This window comes from Panthera tigris, chromosome A1 (assembly GCF_018350195.1).
Source record: "Panthera tigris isolate Pti1 chromosome A1, P.tigris_Pti1_mat1.1, whole genome shotgun sequence".
NCBI lineage: Eukaryota > Metazoa > Chordata > Mammalia > Carnivora > Felidae > Panthera > Panthera tigris.
The window spans coordinates 116,862,509-116,884,994 of record NC_056660.1 but is presented as its reverse complement, the minus strand read 5'-3'; the positions used below and the strand labels follow the sequence as shown (position 1 = coordinate 116,884,994).

The window sequence follows — 22,486 nt, the reverse complement described above, 5'->3', positions numbered from 1 at the left end:
TTGGAAGGTTTATTTTATTCTCTGGTTATTTGTTTTCCAGACTGTTTCTACCGTAGAATCTTTCTTTTTTTTCTTTGTTTAGTATTTAACTTTTTTTTAGAAGTTTGTTTATTTTGAGAGACAGAGCGGGGGAAGGGCAGAGAGAGAGGAAGAGAGAGTATCCTAAGCAGGCTCCACAGTGTCGGTGCAGAGCCTGATGCAGGGCTCGAGCTCACAAAATGTGAGACCATGCATGAGCTGAGCTGAAACCAAGAGCTGGATGCTTAATCGACTGAGTCATCTGGGTACCCCTGTCTGTTTAGTATTTAAACTCAGGGATCTCACAGTTGTTTGCTTTTGAGTGCAGATATATCTTGCTCATCATTTAATTTTTAAAATATTTAAAATTTTTTAAATTTTTAATAAAATTTTTTATGTTTATTTTTGATAGAGACAAAGCATGAGCCAGGGGAGGGGTAGAGAGAGAGAGGGAGACCCAGAATCTGGAGGAAACTCCAGGCTCTGAGCTGTCAGCACAGAGTCCAACACAGGGCTCGAACCCATGAACCATGAGATCATGACCCGAGCCGAGGTTGGATGCTTAACCAACTGAGCCACCCAGGCGCCCCCTCATTGTTTAATTTTTTTATAATTAATTTACTCCATTGGATGGGAGGGGGCATTAAAAAAAATACAAGAATTAAAGACTTTTGTTCTTGAAGACCTAGAATTGTGTTTGATTTAGTATAAAATTATTTTGCTATGCTTATCTCTTTAGCTCGGAAAAGTTCTACCCCTGTGTTAGTTTGCTAGGGCTGCTCTACAGAGTATTATAAACTGGACTAAACTGTATTTAACAAGAAATTTATTGTCTCACAGTTCTTGGAGGCTCTAAATCCAAGATCAAGGTGTTGGCAGGATTGGGTCCTTCTGCGAGGGCTGTGAGGGAGAGTGTGTTCCATGCCTCTCGCTTGGCTTCTGGTGGCTTGCTGGTGATCTTTGGCATTCTGTGGCTTTCAGATGCATCACTCCGATGTCTGCCTTCATGTTCACAAGATGTTCTTCCCATGTGCATGTGTGTGTCCCCACGTCTCAGTAGTCACACTGGATTAAGGGTCCACGTTATTCTAGTGTGACCTTGTTGTAACTTAACTAATTACATCTGCCAATGACCCTATTTCCAAGTAAGGTCACATTCTGAGGTACTGGGGATTAGGACTTCAACATAAGAATTTAGGTGGAACACCTTTCAATCCATAACAACCCTGACTTTGTCCTTGGTTACTTCCTGTCATCATTAAGCCTCCCTTCTCTGTTCTTGTCCTACTAGTTTGGAATCAAGACCATGTTGGAAACAGAAGAAGGAATCCTGCTGCTGGTCAGAGCCATGGATCCTGCTGTTCCCAACATGATGATTGATGCAGCTAAGCTGCTTTCTGCTCTTTGTATCCTACCACAGCCAGAGGACATGTATGTGACTGCGTTTTCTCCTACATTCTCTTTTTTTACCATCTTCCCTAATCTAGAGGAAAATTGAGTGGGTGTCTACTTTGTCTTAAATACTAGGTAAGACCATATCTCTTCGAAGATGTGAACACTGTGAATCTTTTTTTATAAGTTTATTTATTTTGAAAGAGAGAGAGAGACAGTATTGAGTGGGGGAGGGGGAGAGAGAGAGAAAGAGAGAGAGAGAGAGAGAGAGAGAGAGAGAGAGAGAGAATCCCAAGCAGGTTCCACAGTGTCAGTGCAGAGAATCCCAAGCAGGTTCCACAGTGTCAGTGTAGAGCCTGATGTAGGTCTTGAACTCAAGAGCCATGAGATCATGACCTGACCCAAAGTCAAGAGTTGGATGCTTAACCAACTGAGCCACCCAGCCACCCCAACACCATGAATCTTAATGTTTAAGAAAGACTGTAACTGCAGGGGCACCTGGGTGGCTCAGTTGGTTAAGCATCCCACTTGGGCTCAGGTCATGATCTGATGGCTCATCAGTTCCAAGACCCACGTCGGGCTCTGTGCTGACAGCTGCTTCGGATTCTGCTTCGTATTCTGTGTCTCGCTCTTTCTCTGTTCCTCCCCTGCTCACACTCTGTCTCTCTCTCTCAAAAATAAATAAAGATAAAAAAAAAAAAAAAAAAGACTGTTAAGTGTGTGGCACTATCATCAGTGTACTTCTGGTTATCAGTGGGATAGCAAAGCATCTCCTAGGTCTCCATTAATGTCTGTAGGACATTTATAGGACAAAGCTTGCTTTTACTGTTTTGTTTTTTTAATTCAAAAGTAACACATTATTTTTTAAACTCAAACGATATGGAAACATATAAAGTAAAATTTAACAGCCTTATCCCTCTAGTAAATCTATTCTGCAGGGGTAGCCAGTGTTAATGGCTTGGTGCAATCTCATTGATTTTTTTTCTAGCATAGACAAATATATTGTCTTTGCTTAATTATGAGATACCTTCTGCTGCTCCAAAAGATGCTGTCTTAGAACGAAGGAAAGATGTAACTTTTCTGTAAAACAAATCACATGCCTAGGATAGATTTTTATTTTTGTGGAACAGTTTGGTTTAATACAAACAAAATCATACCATTCATTTCTTTTTACCTTTTTTTTTTTTTTTTTTTTAATATAACAGTTGATCTTGGACATTTTTTCTCTGTGGGTATTTATAGATCTACCTTATTATCTTAGGTGGCTATTTAGAATTCTATAGGATGTATATCCCACAATTTATTTAACAGTTACCCCATTGCTAGACTTTTTAGGTGACATTTTTTTTTTCTTAGCACATTCTGGCCTCTGCTCTAGGTGTTAAGTTTTACTATTACAAATGATGCCATAATGAACATCCTTGTACATATATTCTTTCACATTTATGCATTTATGTTCGATAAGTTTCTAGAAGTAAGCCAAATGTTAAATTCATTAAAAACCAGTACTATTAAATACCCCTCCAAAAGTGGTACCAGTTGATACTCCATAGAACAGGTGTCTTAATTTGGTATCCATAGATAGGAGTCTAGGAATGGGTTTTAGAGAATACATTTTTCTAAGGAGATGGTTCTTAGCTTTCAGCAGATTCTGGCTCCTGACCTAGGTGATAAGGAGAATTATATTGAAAACCTGGGTGTTGGTAATGTTCTTTTCCTAACTGATTTGTGCCACTGTATAATCTACCTATTGTGCTTGTGTGTGTCAGGGCACCTGGACATTTCTCTCCCTTTCCTTTTTCTTGGGCAGGAATGAAAGGGTTTTGGAGGCAATGACAGAAAGAGCTGAGATGGATGAGGTAGAACGCTTCCAGCCGTTGTTGGATGGATTAAAAAGTGGGACCTCCATTGCGCTCAAGGCAAGTATATCCTCTGAACTGTGCCCAATAATAGAATTCAAAATGGAAGGACTTAAGTTCATTTGATGTTTTAATAGAACACATGGAATGGTTCCCAGGTATAGGCATCCCTCAGGGGAACTGCAGGTTTGGTTCCAGAACACTACAATAAAACAAATAGGTCAATAAAGTGAGGTAAATGAATTGTTTGGTTTCCTAATGCATGCATATACAAGCTATGTTTGCTCTGTACTGTAGTGTATTAAGTGTGCAGTAGCATTATGTCTACAAGAACAGTATTGCTAAAAAATGCTCACATTATATGAGCTTTCAGAGAGTCATAATCCCTGATCACAGATCACCATAACAAATAAAATAATAATGAAAAACTTTGAAATAGTCTGAGAGTTACCAAAACATGACGCAGAGACAAGAAGTGAGCAAATGCTGTTGGAAAATTAGCACTGACATACCTGCTTAACACAGAATTGCCACAGACCTTCAGTTTGTTAAAAATGCACTATATATAGAGCAGTGCAGTAAAGTGAAGTTCAGTGAAATGAGGTGAGTCTGTATATATTTATTTTATCATTCAGGATTTGCTCTCTAAGAAGGCAGAGAGAAAGCAGCTGTCCTTACTATGAGCTGGTGAAAGGGCATGCTATCTCTTTAAATGCTAGGAAAGCCAAGGCCTAGTACAGAGTATGCCATCAAATCCTTGGAATCATTTAGACTTCTGAGCGACCCAGACCTGGGCCCAAATCAGATCTAAATGGCGCCAGCAGAAAGTTGTTCTTGTGGTTTTGTACTGCATCTTCTGCGTGACATCTGGGGTCCTCGGCACTCATGTAAAGAGAACGGAATCTTGATCTCTAGCAGATTACAATGACATAAGTGCTGAATTTGCTTATTTTAGGTGGGATGTCTACAGCTGATCAATGCTCTCATCACACCAGCTGAAGAACTTGACTTCCGAGTTCACATCCGAAGTGAACTGATGCGCTTGGGGCTGCATCAGGTGTTGCAGGTGAGATGCAGCTCTTCATTAGAGAGGCCAGGCTGCCTGCTGCCTGCTTTGATAGCTCAGTCATCTCTGGGGTCACTTTCGCTCTCAATTTAAGAACCAGGTTGAAAGGCTTCGGTTTCTGGCTGGCATAGGATGCTTCTGGGTTCCCTGACTTGTACTTTGATCATTGACAGGATCTTCGAGAGATTGAAAATGATGATATGAGAGTGCAACTAAATGTGTTTGATGAGCAAGGGGAAGAGGATTCCTATGACCTGAAGGGACGGCTAGATGACATTCGAATGGAGATGGAATATCCTTTTATGGACTGGGTTCAAGACATATGAGACATTCATTATAGATCCCTGCATGAAATGGTATGGGGTAATGACTCTGAACAGGGTATCAGCCTGTGTGTCTTCTCAGTAGGTGAGGCAGGTGTCTTTTGATTGCTGTGGGCTTTATTTACCTCAGCATGGGCCAAAGAAATTAGGAAAGGTGATCTGAGGGTTGCTCAGCATGGAAGTAGCCATCAAAACGTGTATAGACTTCCTAGAACATAAGAGCTTGGTTTATGAAGGTGTAGAGCTGGTTTTTGGTGAACATTCACAAGTCGGGGAGTAGGCTTGTCATTTGCTTTCTTGTGGGTGTCCCTGAGACTGACAGAGGGAGTAGTCTGGCTATGTATCACTATTTGACACACGTGACTTGTGGGTAGTGATCGTTTCATTTCTGTCTACTGTTTGATCTTCAAGCCAAGTACTGGGAATCCTCTGTCTCTGTGTATAGTACCACCCAACTCACTGGTCCCTTGGCCTTCGGAAGTTTATGGAGCTTAAAGTTTTGGGTAATGTTTACAGGGGAAATGGCTGTTAGAAAAGAAGTGGCATCTTGGGACTTTTCCCCAGAGTTGGGCAATCGACCTGTCAAACAGTTTATAAATATATGCTTTCCTTAGCCTCTTCCCCTTTTCCACTGACTTCAGTGAAGTTTTCCAGATTCTCCTAAACACAGTAAAGGATTCAAAGGCAGAGCCACACTTCCTGTCCATCCTGCAGCACCTACTCTTGGTCCGAAATGACTATGAGGCTAGGTAAGATGGTATACCTGTGAGAAGTATTAAATTTGAGCCGAAGTAGAGAGAGAAAAATCCTTAAATTCAAAGACTGTAAAAGGAAAAAGAAAAGACAAAGGTTACATTTAATTTTCAGTCAGATATATAAAGAGTTGTCAGTTGTCCTTTTAATCGGACTGAAGGGCGGCTGTATGGAAGAGGTCAGAGTGTATACCGTAAAGTGTCCTTCCCATTTTGGAAATGGGAGGTGGGGGGTGTAAAGATGGTAGCAAAGGGAGGAGCCCCCTTAAGGTTCTTTCAGGTTGCCTAGAAGTAGAGAGTAAGCAGTAGTGCTGTCTATCACGGAAAGGATCAAGCCTGAATTTTGAGATGGGAAATTATTGGCATTAGGAAGCAGATGGCAACAAGTTTTGATTATCTGAAGTAGATGGAGTAGCTGCTGTAGAAGAGGGAGTTGCCTAGCCTGGCAACATACTTCTGTTAGTTTTACGAAAAGGTCTTCTCTGGAATAGTTATCCTCATGTCCCTCATTTATCAAAGCAGTTAACTTTTCCTGATCCTGATTGCTTCTGAGAATTGTATTTTGGTTTTCCTTTGATAACCTTGTTCTGTTTCTTCCATAGACCGCAGTACTATAAGCTGATTGAAGAATGTATTTCTCAGATAGTTCTGCACAAGAATGGGGCTGATCCTGACTTCAAGTGCCGGCACCTCCAGATTGATATTGAGGGGTTGATTGGTAAGCATATTCTTCTATCTGCCTCCTTAAAACATTGTTTCTACCTTTCATTTTGTGTCTTTCTCCAATGAAAGTTTCATGGAAGATAAATTCCTAGTCTCCAGGTATTTCCATTTGTGTCCTTAGGTGATCATCAACATCTGTGTTAGGAATATACAGACCTTTAGTTTATTTCTATGTGAAACTAAGAATGTACCGCTACTCACACATCGCCCCACCTTTTGAAGGCAGTTCAGCTGTCATCTGACTCCTGGTCTCAGAAGTTCATAAATACCACTTGTAGGCACTCTCCATGCTGCCCAGTGTGGCGGCCTTACCACATCACAGGCACCCAGAAATTCTGTGTTGAGCTCAATAGAAAGTTTCATTTCTTTGTTTAGTGCAGAACAGTAAGAAGTATAACAAAAGTGAGAAAATGGACAGAAGACTGCCATTATATCGAAGGATTTAGGTAGTGAGAGGGAAAGACAAGAGAATTGGGAACTTTACTGATTCTTCTATTTCTTTTCAGATCAAATGATTGATAAAACAAAGGTGGAGAAATCTGAAGCCAAAGCTACAGAGTTGGAAAAAAAGGCATGTATGAGAGATCAAAAAAATTGGCGTCTTTTTTTCCCTTTTTAAGGATTATGTTTTTTCGGACATGTGAAACTGTCACCTGTGATACTTAGCAAACATTCAGCACACAGTAGCGGTTCCTGGGAGAAACCTTTCTGGTATAGATTAGTCACTGGAGAAACTAACATGGATGTGATCCAGAGGAATTGGTGGTACACAGTTCTTGATCCCCTGGGTAGGACAGGAAGAGACAGATGGCTCTCATGAATAACAGTGACAGCTCTTGCAGTTTTGCTGGCATCTCAGGCCTCTTATTCCTAGAACAACAGGAATATGTGTGTGAATTCTTTTTTTCCTCTTTAGTTGTTACGGACTCCTATTGCGGTTGTTGGGGGTTTGCTCCTAGAGGCTGCTGGGATTGTCCACCATAGCTGCTCTGGTGAAATGTCTTAACAGTGTTAAATTTCTTTAAAATCTTAGGTTTATTTGATTGCTTGGTTTTTAACTGAAGTATAGTTGACACACAATGTTAGGTTAATTTTAGGGGTGCAACATAGGGATTCAGCAACTCTATACATTATGCTGTGCTCACCACAAAGTGTAGCTACCATCTGTCATTATGCAACACTATTACAGTGCTATTGACCATATCCTCTCTTCTGTGCCTTTTGTCACTGTGGCTTATTCATTCCATAACTGGAAGCCTGTACCTCCCAATTGCCGTCATCCATTTTGCCTACTCCCCACCCCCTTTGCATCTGGCAAACACCTGTTTGTTCTCTGTATTTATGGGTTTGTTTCTGCTTTTTTTGTTTGTTGATCTGTTTGTTTTTTTTTTTTTGTTTTTTTTGTTTTTTTTTATTCCACACGTAAGTGAAATCATACAGTATTTGTCTTAGGTTGTTTTTGTTTGTTTTTGTAATTCCCCAAATTAGATAGACTGTGGAAATGATCCCTGGTTTCCCCCTTCTTTAACCTTGATTTTAAGGTCAAAATCATGGTGGTCTTTTTTCCCAGGCATTCCCTGGGAAAGTGAGCTCTCTAAAAGCATTGGGACAAAATAGTGAATTTTGGGGAATAACGCTGTGCTTCTTGCTGGAATGGAGAGCTTACAAAGAGCCTAATTCCTTTCTCCTTTAGCTGGACTCAGAGTTAACAGCACGACATGAGCTACAGGTAGAAATGAAAAAGATGGAAAGTGACTTTGAGCAGAAGCTCCAGGATCTTCAGGGAGAAAAGGATGCCTTGGATTCTGAAAAGCAGCAGATAGCCACAAAGAAACAGGACTTGGAAGCAGAGGTGTCTCAACTCACAGGGGAGGTAATGCCTGAGCGGGGGAGGCAGAGTGACCTCTAAGCCATCAGCAGCCTCATGATAGGCCTGTCTGCAGCAGGAGTCAGACACCTTATTCCTCGGGAGGGTTCAGCTACTAATAGGTAATCTAGTTAGATGGTGCATGTTTTAAAAATCATTTACTGTTTTTTGTTTTATTTTGAGGTAATACATAAGATAGAAAATTTGGAAAATACAGACAACGTAGAGAATAAAAGGAGTCACAGTACTACCCAGAATTAAAACTAATGGTCTTCTGAGACATTCAGGAGTAAAATCCAAATTACCTCTTCACATATTTGCTAATTTTCTCTTATTTTAGCTATTTCTGGACAGATTTATCCCCATACTCTCTTTGCAGTTATAAGTATTTTTTTAATGTTTATTTTTGAGAGAGAGAGAGTGTGCACCTGCGCTGGCGGGGAAGAGGCAGAGGGAGAGGGAGACACAGAATCCAAAGCAGGCTCCAGGCTCTGAGCTGTCAGCACAGAGCCCAACGCAGGGCTCGAACTCGGGAACTGTGAGTTCATGACCTGAGCTGAAGTCAGATGCATTAAGTGACCGAGCCACCCAGGCACCCCTGCAGTTACAAATACTTAAATATGGTATCTGATAAGTTGATCACTTACATGGTTTTATCACTAGAATATTTGACTTGCTTGAACTTTGTATTTTCTAATTAAAGGGAGAATTTAACATAAAGGTTGAAGTTGCCTTTTTAATGCAAAGCATGCTAAACTAAGAACATGAAGACCTGAATTCTAGTTTGGGTCCCTAAATATCTGTGACTTTAGGTATGACTTGAGGAGTCTGTCTGATTACTTTCAGTGTGGTGTGTGTAAAAATGAGAACTTTGGATTAAGTAATTTTGTAGGTCCCTTCCAACCCCAGTAGTCCCTGAGTGAAGGGGGGAGTATTTCCATTGTTGTTGTTCCTCTAGGTTGCCAAGCTTTCTAAGGAACTGGAAGATGCCAAGAAAGAAATGGCTTCTCTCTCCGCTGCCGTTACTGCTGTAGCCCTTCCTAGCAGTGCTTCTGTCTCCCCCACCCCTCCTTTACCTGGTGACTCTGGCCCTGTTACTCCACCCCCAGCCCCTCCTTTACCGGGGGTGGTTAGCATACCCCCACCAGCTCCTCTTCCTGGAGGTGGTACCATTCCTCCTCCACCACCTCCCCCTCCTTTGCCTGGGGGTGTTTGTATCCCCCCACCCCCTCCTTTGCCTGGAAGTACTGTTGATATCCCCCCACCCCCTCCTTTGCCTGGGGGTGCTGGCATCCCCCCACCCCCTCCTTTGCCTGGGAGTGCTGGCATCCCCCCACCCCCTCCTTTGCCTGGGGGTGCTGGCATCCCCCCACCCCCTCCTTTGCCTGGGAGTGCTAGTATCCCTATACCTCCTCCTTTGCCTGGGGGCACTGGTATCCCCCCACCCCCTCCTTTGCCTGGGGGTGCTGGCATCCCCCCACCCCCTCCTCCCTTACCTGGAGGAGTAGGAATGCCCCCTCCTCCTCCCCCTCTTCCTGGTGGTCCTGGAATCCCTCCACCCCCTCCATTTCCTGGAGGTCCTGGAATCCCTCCACCTCCACCTGGAATGGGTATGCCTCCACCTCCCCCTTTTGGATTTGGAGTTCCTGCAGCCCCAGTTCTGCCATTTGGATTAACCCCAAAGAAGCTTTATAAGCCAGAAGTGCAGCTCCGAAGGCCAAACTGGTCCAAGGTGAGAATTTCTGTCCATTTTTTTCATTAGTAGATATTAAGAAACCACTTCACTTTCCTACTTTGTGCCCAGGTGGTCTTCCCTTTCTTACAACTAACATCTGCCTTCAGGTTCCATTCACGCTTCTGCTTATTCAGCACATGTTAGGCGTCTTCTGTATGGCAGACATCACTTCGGAGAGTTCTTGGAGCCCTATTCTCTGCTACAAACCCTAAACATATCTTTAATGTTTTTGGTCTTTTTTCTGAGGTTATGAGTGCCATGGTAACAGTTTGGTAATAGTCATTTCACCAGTTTGCGAGCTGCTGACAGTAGTGCTGATCTGGAAAGTTGTGGCTTTTGGATACATCCTGATACCTCTCTCTGCCATCAGTGAGTTACAGAGGACATGTTTGCATGGCACAGTATTTCCTCCACTGTGCATTTGAGGCCCCTGTGATTTCTGCATTAGCCTTCTGCTTAAAGAAACCAAGTTAAAAGAGCTTAGTGATACAAAATAAACTAATAAACTCGTAAACTAATTTGTCATAGTTAAATTGTTTTTTTCCGTTTGTCATAGTTAATAGCTAAATTTTTGGGAAAAATATAATGTAGAGCAAGGGAAGATGTGAAATCCTCAATACTTCTAAAACTAGAGGACTTGAGGTTAGGAGGAAGATAAGTAGCATAACTGAATCTAGTTCTTGAATAATCACCAAAAAACAAACTGGAAGCACTGTCTCCTGATCCTACCATGAAGAGTGCAGCTCCTCTGTGTCTTGGATTAGTCTGTTTTGCTGAGAACCACTACCCACGTCTTCTGCATCTTAATCCATTTTCCAGGTTGGAAAGTACAGAGCTCAGCTTAATAACTCAACACTCTGCCTTTATCCACAGTTTGTTGTTGAGGACCTGTCCCAGGACTGCTTCTGGACAAAAGTGAAGGAGGACCGTTTTGAGAACAATGAACTTTTCGCCAAACTTACTCTTACCTTTTCTGCCCAGACCAAGAGTGAGTACCTTCCTCTTTCATGCCCAGGGCCAGGATAGGACTTGGAGTGTCCTTTAAGTGGGTTTTCCATTCTTTTCCTGTCCCTGGGTGAGGGTTGAAGAGAGGTGGTTTTTCCTGTTAGGAAGGAATTAAGATATTTTTGTTTTCTGGGGGTGCTGAGGTTGAGAAAGAAAACTGTTGCATTTTGGTATTTTTCCCCCGAGTTTGTTTTGTATATGGGTATTTTATATCAGTATAACTTGTTGGGGATATGAGATTAAGGTGACAAGAAGCTCATTCTAAGCCCCTGTTAGTAACACCCTTGAACGGATTCTGGCACTGTGTTTCAGGTGCCATCCTAGACCTACACTCAGTAAGGGTTGGGTGGAGTTTTGAATAGCTTAGGTGATTGAGTGACTGTCTATAGTAACAAAACCATGTGTGATTCTTTTTTTTTTTTTTTTCCCTTCCATTTCTTTTCAATATTTGGTGTTTTCCTGGCCATTTTCCCTCCAGCTTCAAAAGGTAAGAATACAGAAGAGCCTTTTAATTGAGTATCTTGAACATTAGAGCGAGATGAAGCAGATGTAAAGCGATTTCTCTTTAGAAGACTGAGAGATCGGGGATTGATATCTCTACTGCAGTTTTTTTTCTTTTTTTTTTATTAATAGTCCAGAAGGCTCAGTACCTGTGATGTTAACTGACAGGGTAGAAAGTTATTTTAAGTCCAAGCTGCCACACCTGAAGTACTAATACTGTTACCTTACATTTCTGTTGTGTTTTGTAGTCTTCTAACTGCTTTAACATGTGTTACTTCTTGGATCTGCAAAGAAGCCTTAAGAGATAAGCAGGATGTGTATTATCTCCATTCTGTAGCATGTTTGGAGTGAGTAGGTACCTTGCCCAAGGTTAAATGACCAGATCTAGGGATCTTGTCTTCTGGTCCATGTTTTTTTTTTTGGTATAAATTCTTGCTTCTTCACCTTTGTATCTTCCCCTTTGTTCTAGAAGAACTGATCTTTTTGCCCTCTTCTTTCTTCACTTCCTAATTTTTGTGGTTTTGTGCTGCCTTATGATGGGGCAGTTGTAGTTATTTCCCCTGAAGAATACAGTATTTGAATTTAATGACAATTATAGCCCACTAATTTTGTATTTCCATCTTAAAGCTTTTTTATTTACTTAGGGGTATATTATGACCCTAGTGATGGAAACTAAGTGCAACTTTTGAGCATTTCCCCATCTTCTCTCTGCCCTCCTCCTGCCCCTTTATTTTATTCCTTAAGTGATATGAGGGGACCAAGCTGCGCTTTCTTATAAGGAGCCTAACATTGCTAGGTGTCTTTGGTGGTCCCTAGATATGTGCATGTATCTGAGAGTGTGAGATTGCTGTGCTCAGACTTGACATGTTGCCCTGTCACTCAGGGCAAAGTGGCCTTGTATTCCAGAAGAGCTGTCATCTTCTGAACTAAAGCCCAGCACAGTGGATTACTTCCACCCTCTTAGTGAAAAATACCATGACAATGACAACTTACCCTACTCTAGTATATCACCAAAGACTAGTTGACAGAGAAACTCAAAATCAAATGATTTCCTGATTTGTAAGGTCACAGAATCTAGCCCTTTGTTGGCTCTGGCCTAAGTTGCTTTCTTGTAGCTGTGCTCTGAGTGCCACTGTGCATGCATACTGGCTGGACCCCTTTCCTCCTGCCTTGGTCACATCCTACTTCTGTACACTCATATTACTGTTGATGAGAGTGGGATTTTCTGCAGTTTATGGTTTTTCTTGGCATTTTATTCCCCCTGTGAATTGATAGATGGTGTGTTAAAAATACCCAAGCCAGACTTTATCTTTTGTCATTTTCAGCACTGTAACCAAACTTTTTAATGATCCTTCAGTTCTCAGGTTCTGCCCTAGAAATGACATTCTTTTCATTTAAGTTTCTAACTTTCTACCAGCCTTGGTTCTTTTTTAAATTTTCTTTAGTTTGGTTTAATGGACTATTGATTTTTGTGTAGTAATAATCCTCACTAGTAGATTGCTGAGTGCACAAGCAGGGGAGAGGCAGAGAGAGAGAGAATCTTACTCAGGCTCCATGCCCAGCACAGAGCCGGACACGGGACTCAATCTCACGACCTTGACATCATGACGTGAGCCGAAATCAAGAGTCAGACACCTAACTGATTGACAGGCACCCATCTAGCTAGTCTTTAAATATCTTTAGTTTCAGTTAACCATTTGCAGCTATTAAATTGGCACACTGTCTTAATGTCCCTGTCTTTTCATTAGGAAACACTTGAGGGTGTGTTCTGAAAACTACAAAATCATGAGTTTTCCAGACATTCTAAGTCTTAATAATTTAAAGAAATTCCTGGGGGTGGTTTTATTTTCTCTGTCAAATATAATCCTAAGTACTTACTGTTTACCCAACTCTAAGTTACTTATAGCACTCAGATGCACCAGGACATTCCTGCTGCTTGTTGCCCATGGTACATCTATGTTTTCATTAATTTCCCCCCAAAAAAGAAATGCCTCCCCATTTTAAAAATAATTTTTTCTTTGGATTTTTAATGTTTTACTGACTTTAATGTCTGATATTTATTTTTTTCTTCTCTGTTTGCCTGCTTTTTTCCCCTTTGAGTTAGTCTGTAAATCTCTGGTGATACAAGAGGTATTTGAATATTGGGACTTATTTAACATGTCTCTTGGGAACAGAATAGTTGATTTAATGCCATTGCTGCAGGGGGTCTCAGGTAGCAGGCAGAAGTACTGCATAGGGACCCCATCCCATGTATAACTCCCACTGTGATCAGGGCTAATTTGCCCTTGGCTTTCCTGATGCAGTTTTGAACTTCCTTCTCTTGGTGCTTCAGGTTGGCAAACTCCATGCATATTGTTCCGAAGTAGCCCCTTGATCACAACATACCTGAAAAAAAACACTTGAGTAAAAAAAGACTTTGAGGATCTTAGTTAAAGTTTATGTCAGGTAAGGAAATTCAGGCTTTAACAGCTTCAGAGGTAGGCCTCTAAGGGCCCAGGTCTCCTGATTATAAAAGCAAGGTTTCTTTTGTTTCTGATGTTTTAAACATGTCCATGTAAAATTTCAGAATATCTTCATCCTTAATCCTTTTTGTCAGGTAGGTAACCAGTTTCAGTTTCATAGTCTTAATATTGATGATGTAATTAAACAATAGATAAATACTCATTAGCACTCTGTAAATATTCTGTCTTTCAGATAAAGAATTAGAGACCTAACTTGAATAACTTTTACAAGTCTATATAGTAAGTGCCAAAGCCAGGATTCGCACTCTTGAGTGTCTGATTCCAAAGTCCTTGCTCTGGCCCTCTGCGTTCCAGAAGTGTATATCCCTCCCCTAAATGTTTCCAGAAGCTTAGCTCCAGACAAAAGATGAAAGAAGTAGTTTTGCAACTACTTCATTCATTCAGGCACTTCACTTCAGTCCTTGAATTGGCAGTGACTCTTAGTACAAAAAAGAAATAACAGATTAGGGAAAGTAGGTGAAATACTGGGTATTTAGGGTTGAAGAAGAAGAGACATGTTTTGATTCTAGTATATTCACTTGTAGCAATGAATCCAGTTGGAGAACTAAGACCTGCTTCTCTATTACAATAAAAGTTCTGCTTAGATGATTTCAGCCTAGTAGTTGCCAGGCTTGATGAGGAAGTTATTTGGACAGTAGGTGTTCATAATATTGCATTATTTCCTTTCTCATTTGCTAAACACAAGTCTCCGTTACTTGTTAGACATAGCTGTATCCCCCTTTTATTTTACTTATCCCTAAAGCCTCTTGTATACCTACTCCAGGAACAAACCTTAAAGAAAACGCCTACCTCACTCTTTACATCTCCCTCCTTAGTCAGAGGTCTCCAGCCACTTCTTCATTACGGTTCAGGAAGATGTGGGCGTTCTTAAGTAAGAGCCCAGAGAGAGGAGCCAGTCCTCAAATGTATACTACAAGTTCTCTTGATCATTTTTCTCTCTTAAAGATTAGTCTCTTGTTTCTGAACTCTTGACTTTCTATAAATCACAAATTTCCTCAGTTGATTTATTCCTTGCCAGGGATTATTATGAATTCAGATTTGATAGGCAGTGCTATAAAAACTTCTAGCCCTTTTTACTTTCTCACTCTTCTTATGGTGATCAGCAAGGAGTCTTTTATCATGGTCTCTTTCTTGACTCTGCCTTTTGAATTCCTTGGGAACACGTTCATTAGTTAAATTTTAATTTTTTTCATCTTTTCCTAAGGAGCATTTTCATCACTGTGGTGACCTCAGGTCATTATTTGTATGTATGAGATAAGTAGTTTTTCATTCAGCTTTCCTTGTAACTCTTACTCTCTTTTGTTAATGACTTGATCCCATGAAAAATACTGTCCTTGGAATGGTGTAAGAAGTGATAACTGATGTGCTAAGTAACAGTGACATTTTCCATTTTAGGTTTATTCCTTCCATCCAAAAATGTTCTGGGCTTTTAAGATCCACAAGCTAACCTCCATTAGTGGTGTGCATTGGACAGACAATATGTAGGTTAAACCCTCTCCCTGTTAAAAAGTATGAGGGGCCTGTGGCAACTTTGGGCATCATCAGAACAGCTCTCCAAGTGGTTATCAGCAGTAATTTAGAAAGAACTCTGCCTAAAAGTAAGATCTTGACCAAGAGCTGCAAATTTCATACACAGTAACAGTATTTTCATTAGGATTTGACTGTGTGCATCAAGATCCCAGTGTTTGTGCTGTTGTCCCACAGGTCAGAACTGTTGGCAACAATCCTCTCTTGCTCTCCCAGAACTTGTTTGGTTCAGGCTTCAAGGGTAGCCAGTGGTGGGGAAGCAATACCTTCTTTCCCCAGAGGTCAAAGGGTCTTTCCTTTTCCCTGTGATCCTCTTCTGTCCACTAGGGGGCACTCTTTCAGTTGGATTTTTATCAGGAAATGTCCAAGTGAATCTTTACAGTTTCTGCAACTTTAACCCCTAGAAACAAGATTTTGTAAGAGCTCAGCATGCTCCACCCTATTCATTGAATGTCTTGGCAGAAAGATGTCTGTTCCATCAGTTCGTTACTGCTCTCAAGTGTATAGGATTAAGACTCCAAGTGCTATTCAAGTGAATATTTGTTGGGATTATTGTCTTTTAATTACTAATTTTCTTGGGTTCTAAGTAGGATCAGTCTATGAGTTAGTGCAAAGTACTTGGGAAGTTCCATAATATCAGAGGGCACTTCCTCATCATCTAAAAAACCTGAATCTCCTATCACCTGGGGTAATGAGGAGCCCTGAACATTTGGGTTGTCCTCTGCCCATCATCAGGGGTATAAAAAAAACAACCTAAACTATCCCTTTCACATACTCCTCTCTCCTCTCAACCTTTCCATCACCATTTGCCTTGAATTCACTGGATCTAATATTATGCTATTTATCTTGGTGTGTATTACTATAGGTCGTCCTCACATCCCATACTCGAATCCCCTTAAGGGTCTACGTATCTCCTATTCAGTCTCCTCCTCTGATCCTACCTGAGCACCTGAAACCCATTCACTGTGTCCTCTGGAATTCTTGGTCCAATACAAGCAAAGTCTCCGATAACATCAACTTAACCTTGTTGGTCTAATAGAAACCTGGCTTTCCCTCAACACTGCTTTCCTTCTTGTGTTTCTCCTGTGATGGGTTTTTTTTTTCACATAAATCTCATTTTAATGGACCTGGACCCAGAGATGGTATAGATGTCCTCGTTGTTGTTTTTGCCACTTTAAGATCATACCACCTTTCTCTTGGCTAAAAACCCATAATTTTGAATCTCATGACATCAAATTACATCACCCAGTTCCTTTCTTAGTGCCAATGGTCTATTAACATCCCAAGTTACTCCTCTCTCAGCCAGGTTAGCGATTGATTACTCTTTGCAGTACTCCAGTACCACTTCCACCTTAATTCTTTGCAATTTCTGTATGAAAGAGTCATGATCCTGCCAGTATTTTGGCTTCCCACTTCCTTGAGTTCTTCTTTTGCAGTGATCTTGTCCTCTACCTCATCCATTCCCTCCTACGGTCATCACCAAAACTGCAGTCCCTCCACAGTCTTAATTTCATGCCACCCACGTTCTATGTTTTTACTTCTCTCTCTAGTATCCTGACCGCCACGCCCTGGAACTTCCAGTCCATTTGTCCCACCACCTTTCACTGTCTTTCTGTTCCTCGATGACTTCACTCTCCTCCTCACCTAAAATTCCATGGTTCATCATCATAATAATCACTCTCTTGGATGTTTTCCCCTTCTGTTACCTCTCTCTGATTTCATCATAGTTGATTGGCAAAAACCACGTCTCTCCTTGCCCTGTACAGGTAGCTGTGCTGATGAAAGTGGCTGGAGAAAAACAAACATTTGGTCCTCCATGATAGACTTTTCAAGTTTTCAGGACAGCAGATGCTCTTACTTTTTCTCCTACCTCACTGGCTGTTCTTTCTTCTGGGTCTCCTCCACTCAGTTTGCAGTGTTGCTTAGCCCTTGATCCTGCCAAGCAATTGGATATTAAACATTTCGAGTACCTTCAACTTCCTATTCTTCTAAATGATAATTTCACACTTTTTCTCTTCTCAAAGACCCAATATCTCCCTCATTCTCAGTCCTCCTACTTCACTGAGAATACTGAAGCCATCAGAAGACATGCTTCTGTAGACTTCTGCCATTATTATACCCACTCTCTGTGTCTTCCTCTCTCTTACCATGGTCCTGTCTGAAGCCACTTCCTGTACTATTATGATATCTTCATTTCAGCAAATACATAGAATACACTAAAAATATTTTTTAAAAAAAGTCTTCTCCCTGCCTGGAGTGACCATGGTTAACATACCTTTCAGCTGTATGTGTTATTCTAATAAATGAAAGGGTGAAATCCTTTTCAGGTGGGAAAATGTGGGAAATTTTCCAATAGAATCTTAATCTTAACTGGAACTTTAAGAGACAGGGGCGTTAAAAGATAAAATTACAGAGGCACCTGGGTGGCTCAGTCAGTTGAGCGTCCGACTTCGGCTCAGCTCCTGATCTCACAGTTTGTGAGTTCGAGCCCTGCATCAGGCTCTGTGCTGACAGCTTAGAGCCTGGAGCCTGCTTCGAATTCTCTGTCTCCCTCTTTTTCTGCTCCTCCCCTGCTCATGCTCTGTGTGTCTCACTCTCCTTCAAAAATAAATAAAAATATTAAAAAAATTTTTTTAAAAAGTAAAATTACAGAAATGTGAGGGTATACACATATTTTTAATCTAATCTGTGGGATTCCATGTGGTAGATACCGTTGTGCATTTTGCTGAACATTTCTCAGCATCTCTTGATAGCATTACATACAGATGTATTCCCATTATTTCTAGTGAATAATTGTACTTTGTCACATGAATAAATCTAAACTTTATACACTTGATCTCTTACTGAGAAGTTACCAGCTTTTTATACTATAAGCAGTGCTACAAGAAGAATAATTTTATATTTATCTCTGTATATTTGCATTTCTGCAGTATATTCTTAAAGTTTCTGTGTCCATATTGCTAAGTATAGGATAGTACCAATTTATCCTACCATCAAAAATCAGGAATTACTTATTGTAGTGTGTGATAGGGGAATGTGGTACCTTGTTTTAATCAGACTACTAAGGAGATTGCACCAGAGATATTCCTTCATACCTCTTTCTTCATCTATAAAATGAGACAGATTAACCAAAAGATACTCTCAACTTGAAACTTCTGGGTTTTGTTACTCTGGTTTTTTTCCCTTTCTTTTTGCTTGCATAAGTTGTCTTTGGTGTTGTCATCTCAAACTCTTTTGTTTTGACTGATTGCTAAAAAATTCTTCTGTTGTTTTGTTTTGAGTTTCATTCATTTTCCCTGCACTGAGATCAGGCATTAGAAATTGCTGCTTGCTTTCAATTAGTGTTTGGGGGTATGGAACTAAACTAGTGTAAAACTGTGAAAGGTTTCATGAAGACTGCCGGTTTACTTTCCACGGAAGACTTACTGGTGGAGATTTAAGGGAGGGTGTCATCAGATAAAGATAATTAAACTTTAATTCCTTCTAAACTAGAGGAATTTGATATATCTGAAGAGTGCTCTTTCTCCTTTTCGCCACCAGATGGCACATGGATCTCTTCTGTTTTAGTTGTGTCATTGTTACGTCTGCGAGTGATGCAGTCACGTTAGAGAGAGACAGCCTCTGTGGTTTTCAAATACAAACTGTGTGTTATGCTGCCCTCTATCTGTCAGGAAATACATTTGGAGGACTGATCCGTAAAAGACAGGAAGCTGTAACTTGCCTTTTACAAAAGGATCTTATGCTCTTGCAGCTAGTATCTTTATAGGAGCAACACTGGTGGTTTTTGGAGGGCATAGATGCTGGAGCATGTTTTTTTTTTTTTTTTTTTTTTTTTTTTTTTGTCTGATAACTTCATGAAATCATAGCCTTCCTTTTAGAAGGCTTAAATAAAAAATTGTTTTTTACCAGCTTGACAGTTCATTCTATACATATTTATAACTCCATGATAAAAATATTCCCAATCCTGTCTCTGTCTCTGCTGAATAGCTCCTTCAAGCATATAATGGAACTCCCCGCTGATAATATACTCCTAACTTCCCAGAGATAGTATACTGGATAAATTTCCCTCAGGGAATTCCCCTGGTCTGTCTTGGATAGAATTTGCTGGTACAGAAAAGTTTTTACTGTCAACCCTTTTCTATCACTGTTAACTCCTGATTACCCCCAAGATAATTCCAGTTTTAGAACCTCTTTCTAGCTATTCAAACTTTAGTGTGTGCCTGTATTACTATTCTTGACTTGCATAGACTGAAACTATATCTTTTAAACCCAAGGTACCATCTAGCATTATCTGCGGATTTCAATTGTGTATCTTTCAGAGTAGGTATTATCCTTCTTTTTATGGAGATCATACAAGATAAGTTAGCAGGCAATATGACATTTTCTATTGATTCCTGACATTTTAGAGGCTCTAATTCAGGGGCACTTGTTTTTACAAAATTTTTTCTTGCCATCTTCTGGCCAGGTCTCGTTAGGTATCTTTGAAGGATATTTTGAAGAAGTTCTCTGGAGTCTGTGGAGCTAGGAACCACTTAGAGACTGATGATGAGGATGGAGGATATGTGTGGCAGGCAGATGATGGGAAATCCCTCCAGTTGTACAACAAAGATGGAGTTGTGTAAGACCAGGAAGTCCAGATCGTGATGAAGGGGCTACACTTAGGCAGACAACTCTTGTTCTTGTTTGGTTATTCCTTCACCATGGAGACCTGGAGTTGGTAGAGATCAGGGATGTGTTTAGGAAGAAGAATGGGATCTCCAGGAAATGTCAAGAGCAGAGCTGAGCTTTAGGATAAGCAGGAGAGTCATCCAGTGCTTTTAGGCTGCTACATGCTGGGCCCAAAGCAGCTGCCTTACGGGAACAGCCCTGTTCTCAGCATCCCTTACATGCTTTGGGAATTGTCAGATGTGAACTTACTCTTTTGCTAATATGGGACCAATCTCCCTGTAAACATGAAATTATAGACCAGTTTTCAGGGAGTACTAATGATACCTCCACCACAGGATGTTTCCTCTGGGGCTTTCCTGCTTCTCCGTTGCCTGGTTTTCTGCATAAGTAATCTAGGTAGTTGAGAAGTCAACATGGTATGAAGAAGTCTCATAACCACCCTAGTGTTCATCCATTCCATCCTCCCCCTCCCTACCCTTAGAGGTCATCATTTTTATTAGTTTCTTGATTATACTTTCATTGTGTTTAAAAATGCAGTTATAAGCAAAAACTGATAGATTCTTATCCTCCATCCCCTTACCAAAAGGTAACATACTATCTTTATTGTTCTGTACTTCCTGTATCGTGGAGATTTTTCATGTCAGTACATAGATATCTTTGTCATTAAAAGAAATCTAATTTCCAACAAGCATGCATTGCTTTTCTAATGAACACGAGAATAAAAATATGGTAATGAAGTAATCTGTCCTTTTTTTTTGAAACAGCTGCGACAGTTTAGTTAATCTGACTGCATCTTGAGTGTGTGGATGTGTCCTCTTGTTCTCCCTGCAAACTCTGTTATGTAATAAATAATTGAACACACCAATTTATAAATGTAGGACACCTCATACTGAAGCCTTCCAGCCATTGTGGTGTGAAGAAGAGAGTTTTGCAAAGTTCTGCTGTGGGCCCTATCCAGACTCTAGCTACTTCTGGAGCATTATATTCTCAAGCAGGAGCAGAGCTTTGTATCACTAGCATAGGGATGCTACTTCATAGGAGGGATGTGGTCTTCAAAGGAAAGGGATGACCTGCCTCATTTTTTTCTTCCTTCTTAGTTTTTGTTCTGGAAAGAATAGTTCTAGAACTTACTACACTGTAACTGTTTTGTTTAAGAATTCCGGCACATCACTGGGGCGCCTGGGTGGCTCAGTCGGTTAAGCGTCCGACTTTGGCTCAGGTCATGATCTCACGGTTCGTGGGTTCAAGCCCCTCATCAGGCTCTGCTGACAGCTCGGAGCCTGGAGCCTGCTTAGGAATCTGTGTCTCCCTCTCTGTCTCTCTCTTCCTCCCCTGCTCACACTCTGTCTCTCTCTCTCAAAAATAAAGATTAAAAAAAATAATAATAAAAATTAAAAAAAAAAGAATTCCGGCACATTGCTTTCAGAGCAACTTGGAAGAACACTCATGATATGGTGTTAGGCAGGAAAAGCAGGAAACCATTATGTGCAACCATTATTGCAATTTTGTTTTACAGAAAAAAATGCAGAAGTAAAAGATTGGAAGAGAATATACCAGAATACTATGACAGAATTTGTTAGGGTGCTAGATTTCTTTTCCTACTAATTTCTCTATAATGTGGTCATCTGACTTTTTAAATGGGAAGAACAAAAGGGTTAAGAAGAAAGTTTGCCAGTGGCCATGATGCTGAAAAGGGGGTTTTTAGAAGTACTTTACCTAAAAAATTAGTGTTTACAAAGCAGAATGCTAATATCCAGTTCTACACAGCAGGTAAAAGCATCTTATTTCACTCCCCATAGTAATCCTAGCCTGCTTGTCTTTGAAAAATCAGATTCTAATTTAAAAAGCTATTTGTTCCAGCAACTTTGAGTGAGGGAACTCCATTTATACAACAGCAGGGCATTGGAAACCCCGTGTTTGCAAGATGGGATGGAACTTTTCCTCCTTTCTGATCCTGTATTAATTCCAACTCTGTTCTTACTGTCTGTGATTCTTTCTTTTGTTATCTGTTAGTTTGGAAGATAAGGTGAGTGTGTGTTTAAATTTCTTCTTGGCAAGAAAAACTGCTAAATCCTTTGAAGAATGACCCCCTTTTCCTGTTCTGCTTGCATTTTTCTTTTCAACCACGGGGTGTGCGCAGTTGAGCTATTTTGGCTCCAGTTCCAAATTGTGATGTCAGAGACTAGGGATTGGAGGAGAGTATCAGGTGACTTTCAGTAACAGTGATGACGGTTCTGCCCTCATCCCCACCCCTTCAACCCCCCTCCCCTCGCTTTCCACACCCTTTCCTGGCTTCCACCTTAGGAACAAAGAAGGGAAAAAAACAGCAGTATGACGAAAACCAGCTGCTGCCTTTGCAGACTCAGGCTGGGGGCTGGGTATTTACTCCTTGTGTTCTCTTTGTTAGGCACTTACTCTATTACTTCTCCTCCCAGGACCCTGACTAAAATGTAGAGTGTTTCTAGGATCCTTTGTTACTGAAAGCAGCTTAGAAATGTGCAGTTTACTCAGGATTTAGGAGAGGTACA

General features: G+C 40.7%; 1 protein-coding gene and 1 long non-coding RNA gene across 4 annotated transcripts in view; one reads left to right on the top strand and one right to left on the bottom strand.

Annotated features, from left to right (window-relative positions):
- The window catches only part of DIAPH1 (diaphanous related formin 1), a 104,359-nt gene that overhangs the window by 33,686 nt on the left and 48,187 nt on the right, over positions 1-22,486 (top strand). For all 3 annotated transcript variants that reach the window (XM_007077911.2, XM_015535616.2, XM_042985889.1), the window contains 11 exons: positions 1,310-1,449; positions 3,221-3,329; positions 4,225-4,335; positions 4,509-4,627; positions 5,291-5,407; positions 6,013-6,128; positions 6,640-6,704; positions 7,827-8,006; positions 8,959-9,732; positions 10,609-10,723; positions 11,219-11,227. In XM_007077911.2, coding sequence (XP_007077973.2) covers positions 1,310-1,449; positions 3,221-3,329; positions 4,225-4,335; positions 4,509-4,627; positions 5,291-5,407; positions 6,013-6,128; positions 6,640-6,704; positions 7,827-8,006; positions 8,959-9,732; positions 10,609-10,723; positions 11,219-11,227 — 1,855 coding nt within the window. The remainder of the gene's footprint in view (positions 1-1,309; positions 1,450-3,220; positions 3,330-4,224; positions 4,336-4,508; positions 4,628-5,290; positions 5,408-6,012; positions 6,129-6,639; positions 6,705-7,826; positions 8,007-8,958; positions 9,733-10,608; positions 10,724-11,218; positions 11,228-22,486) is intronic.
- On the bottom strand, positions 17,160-19,979 carry LOC122238581. The gene is made up of 2 exons (XR_006217540.1): positions 18,717-19,979; positions 17,160-17,225 (listed from the first exon to the last, which is right to left on the bottom strand). It is a non-coding gene; the product is annotated as an uncharacterized LOC122238581 (long non-coding RNA).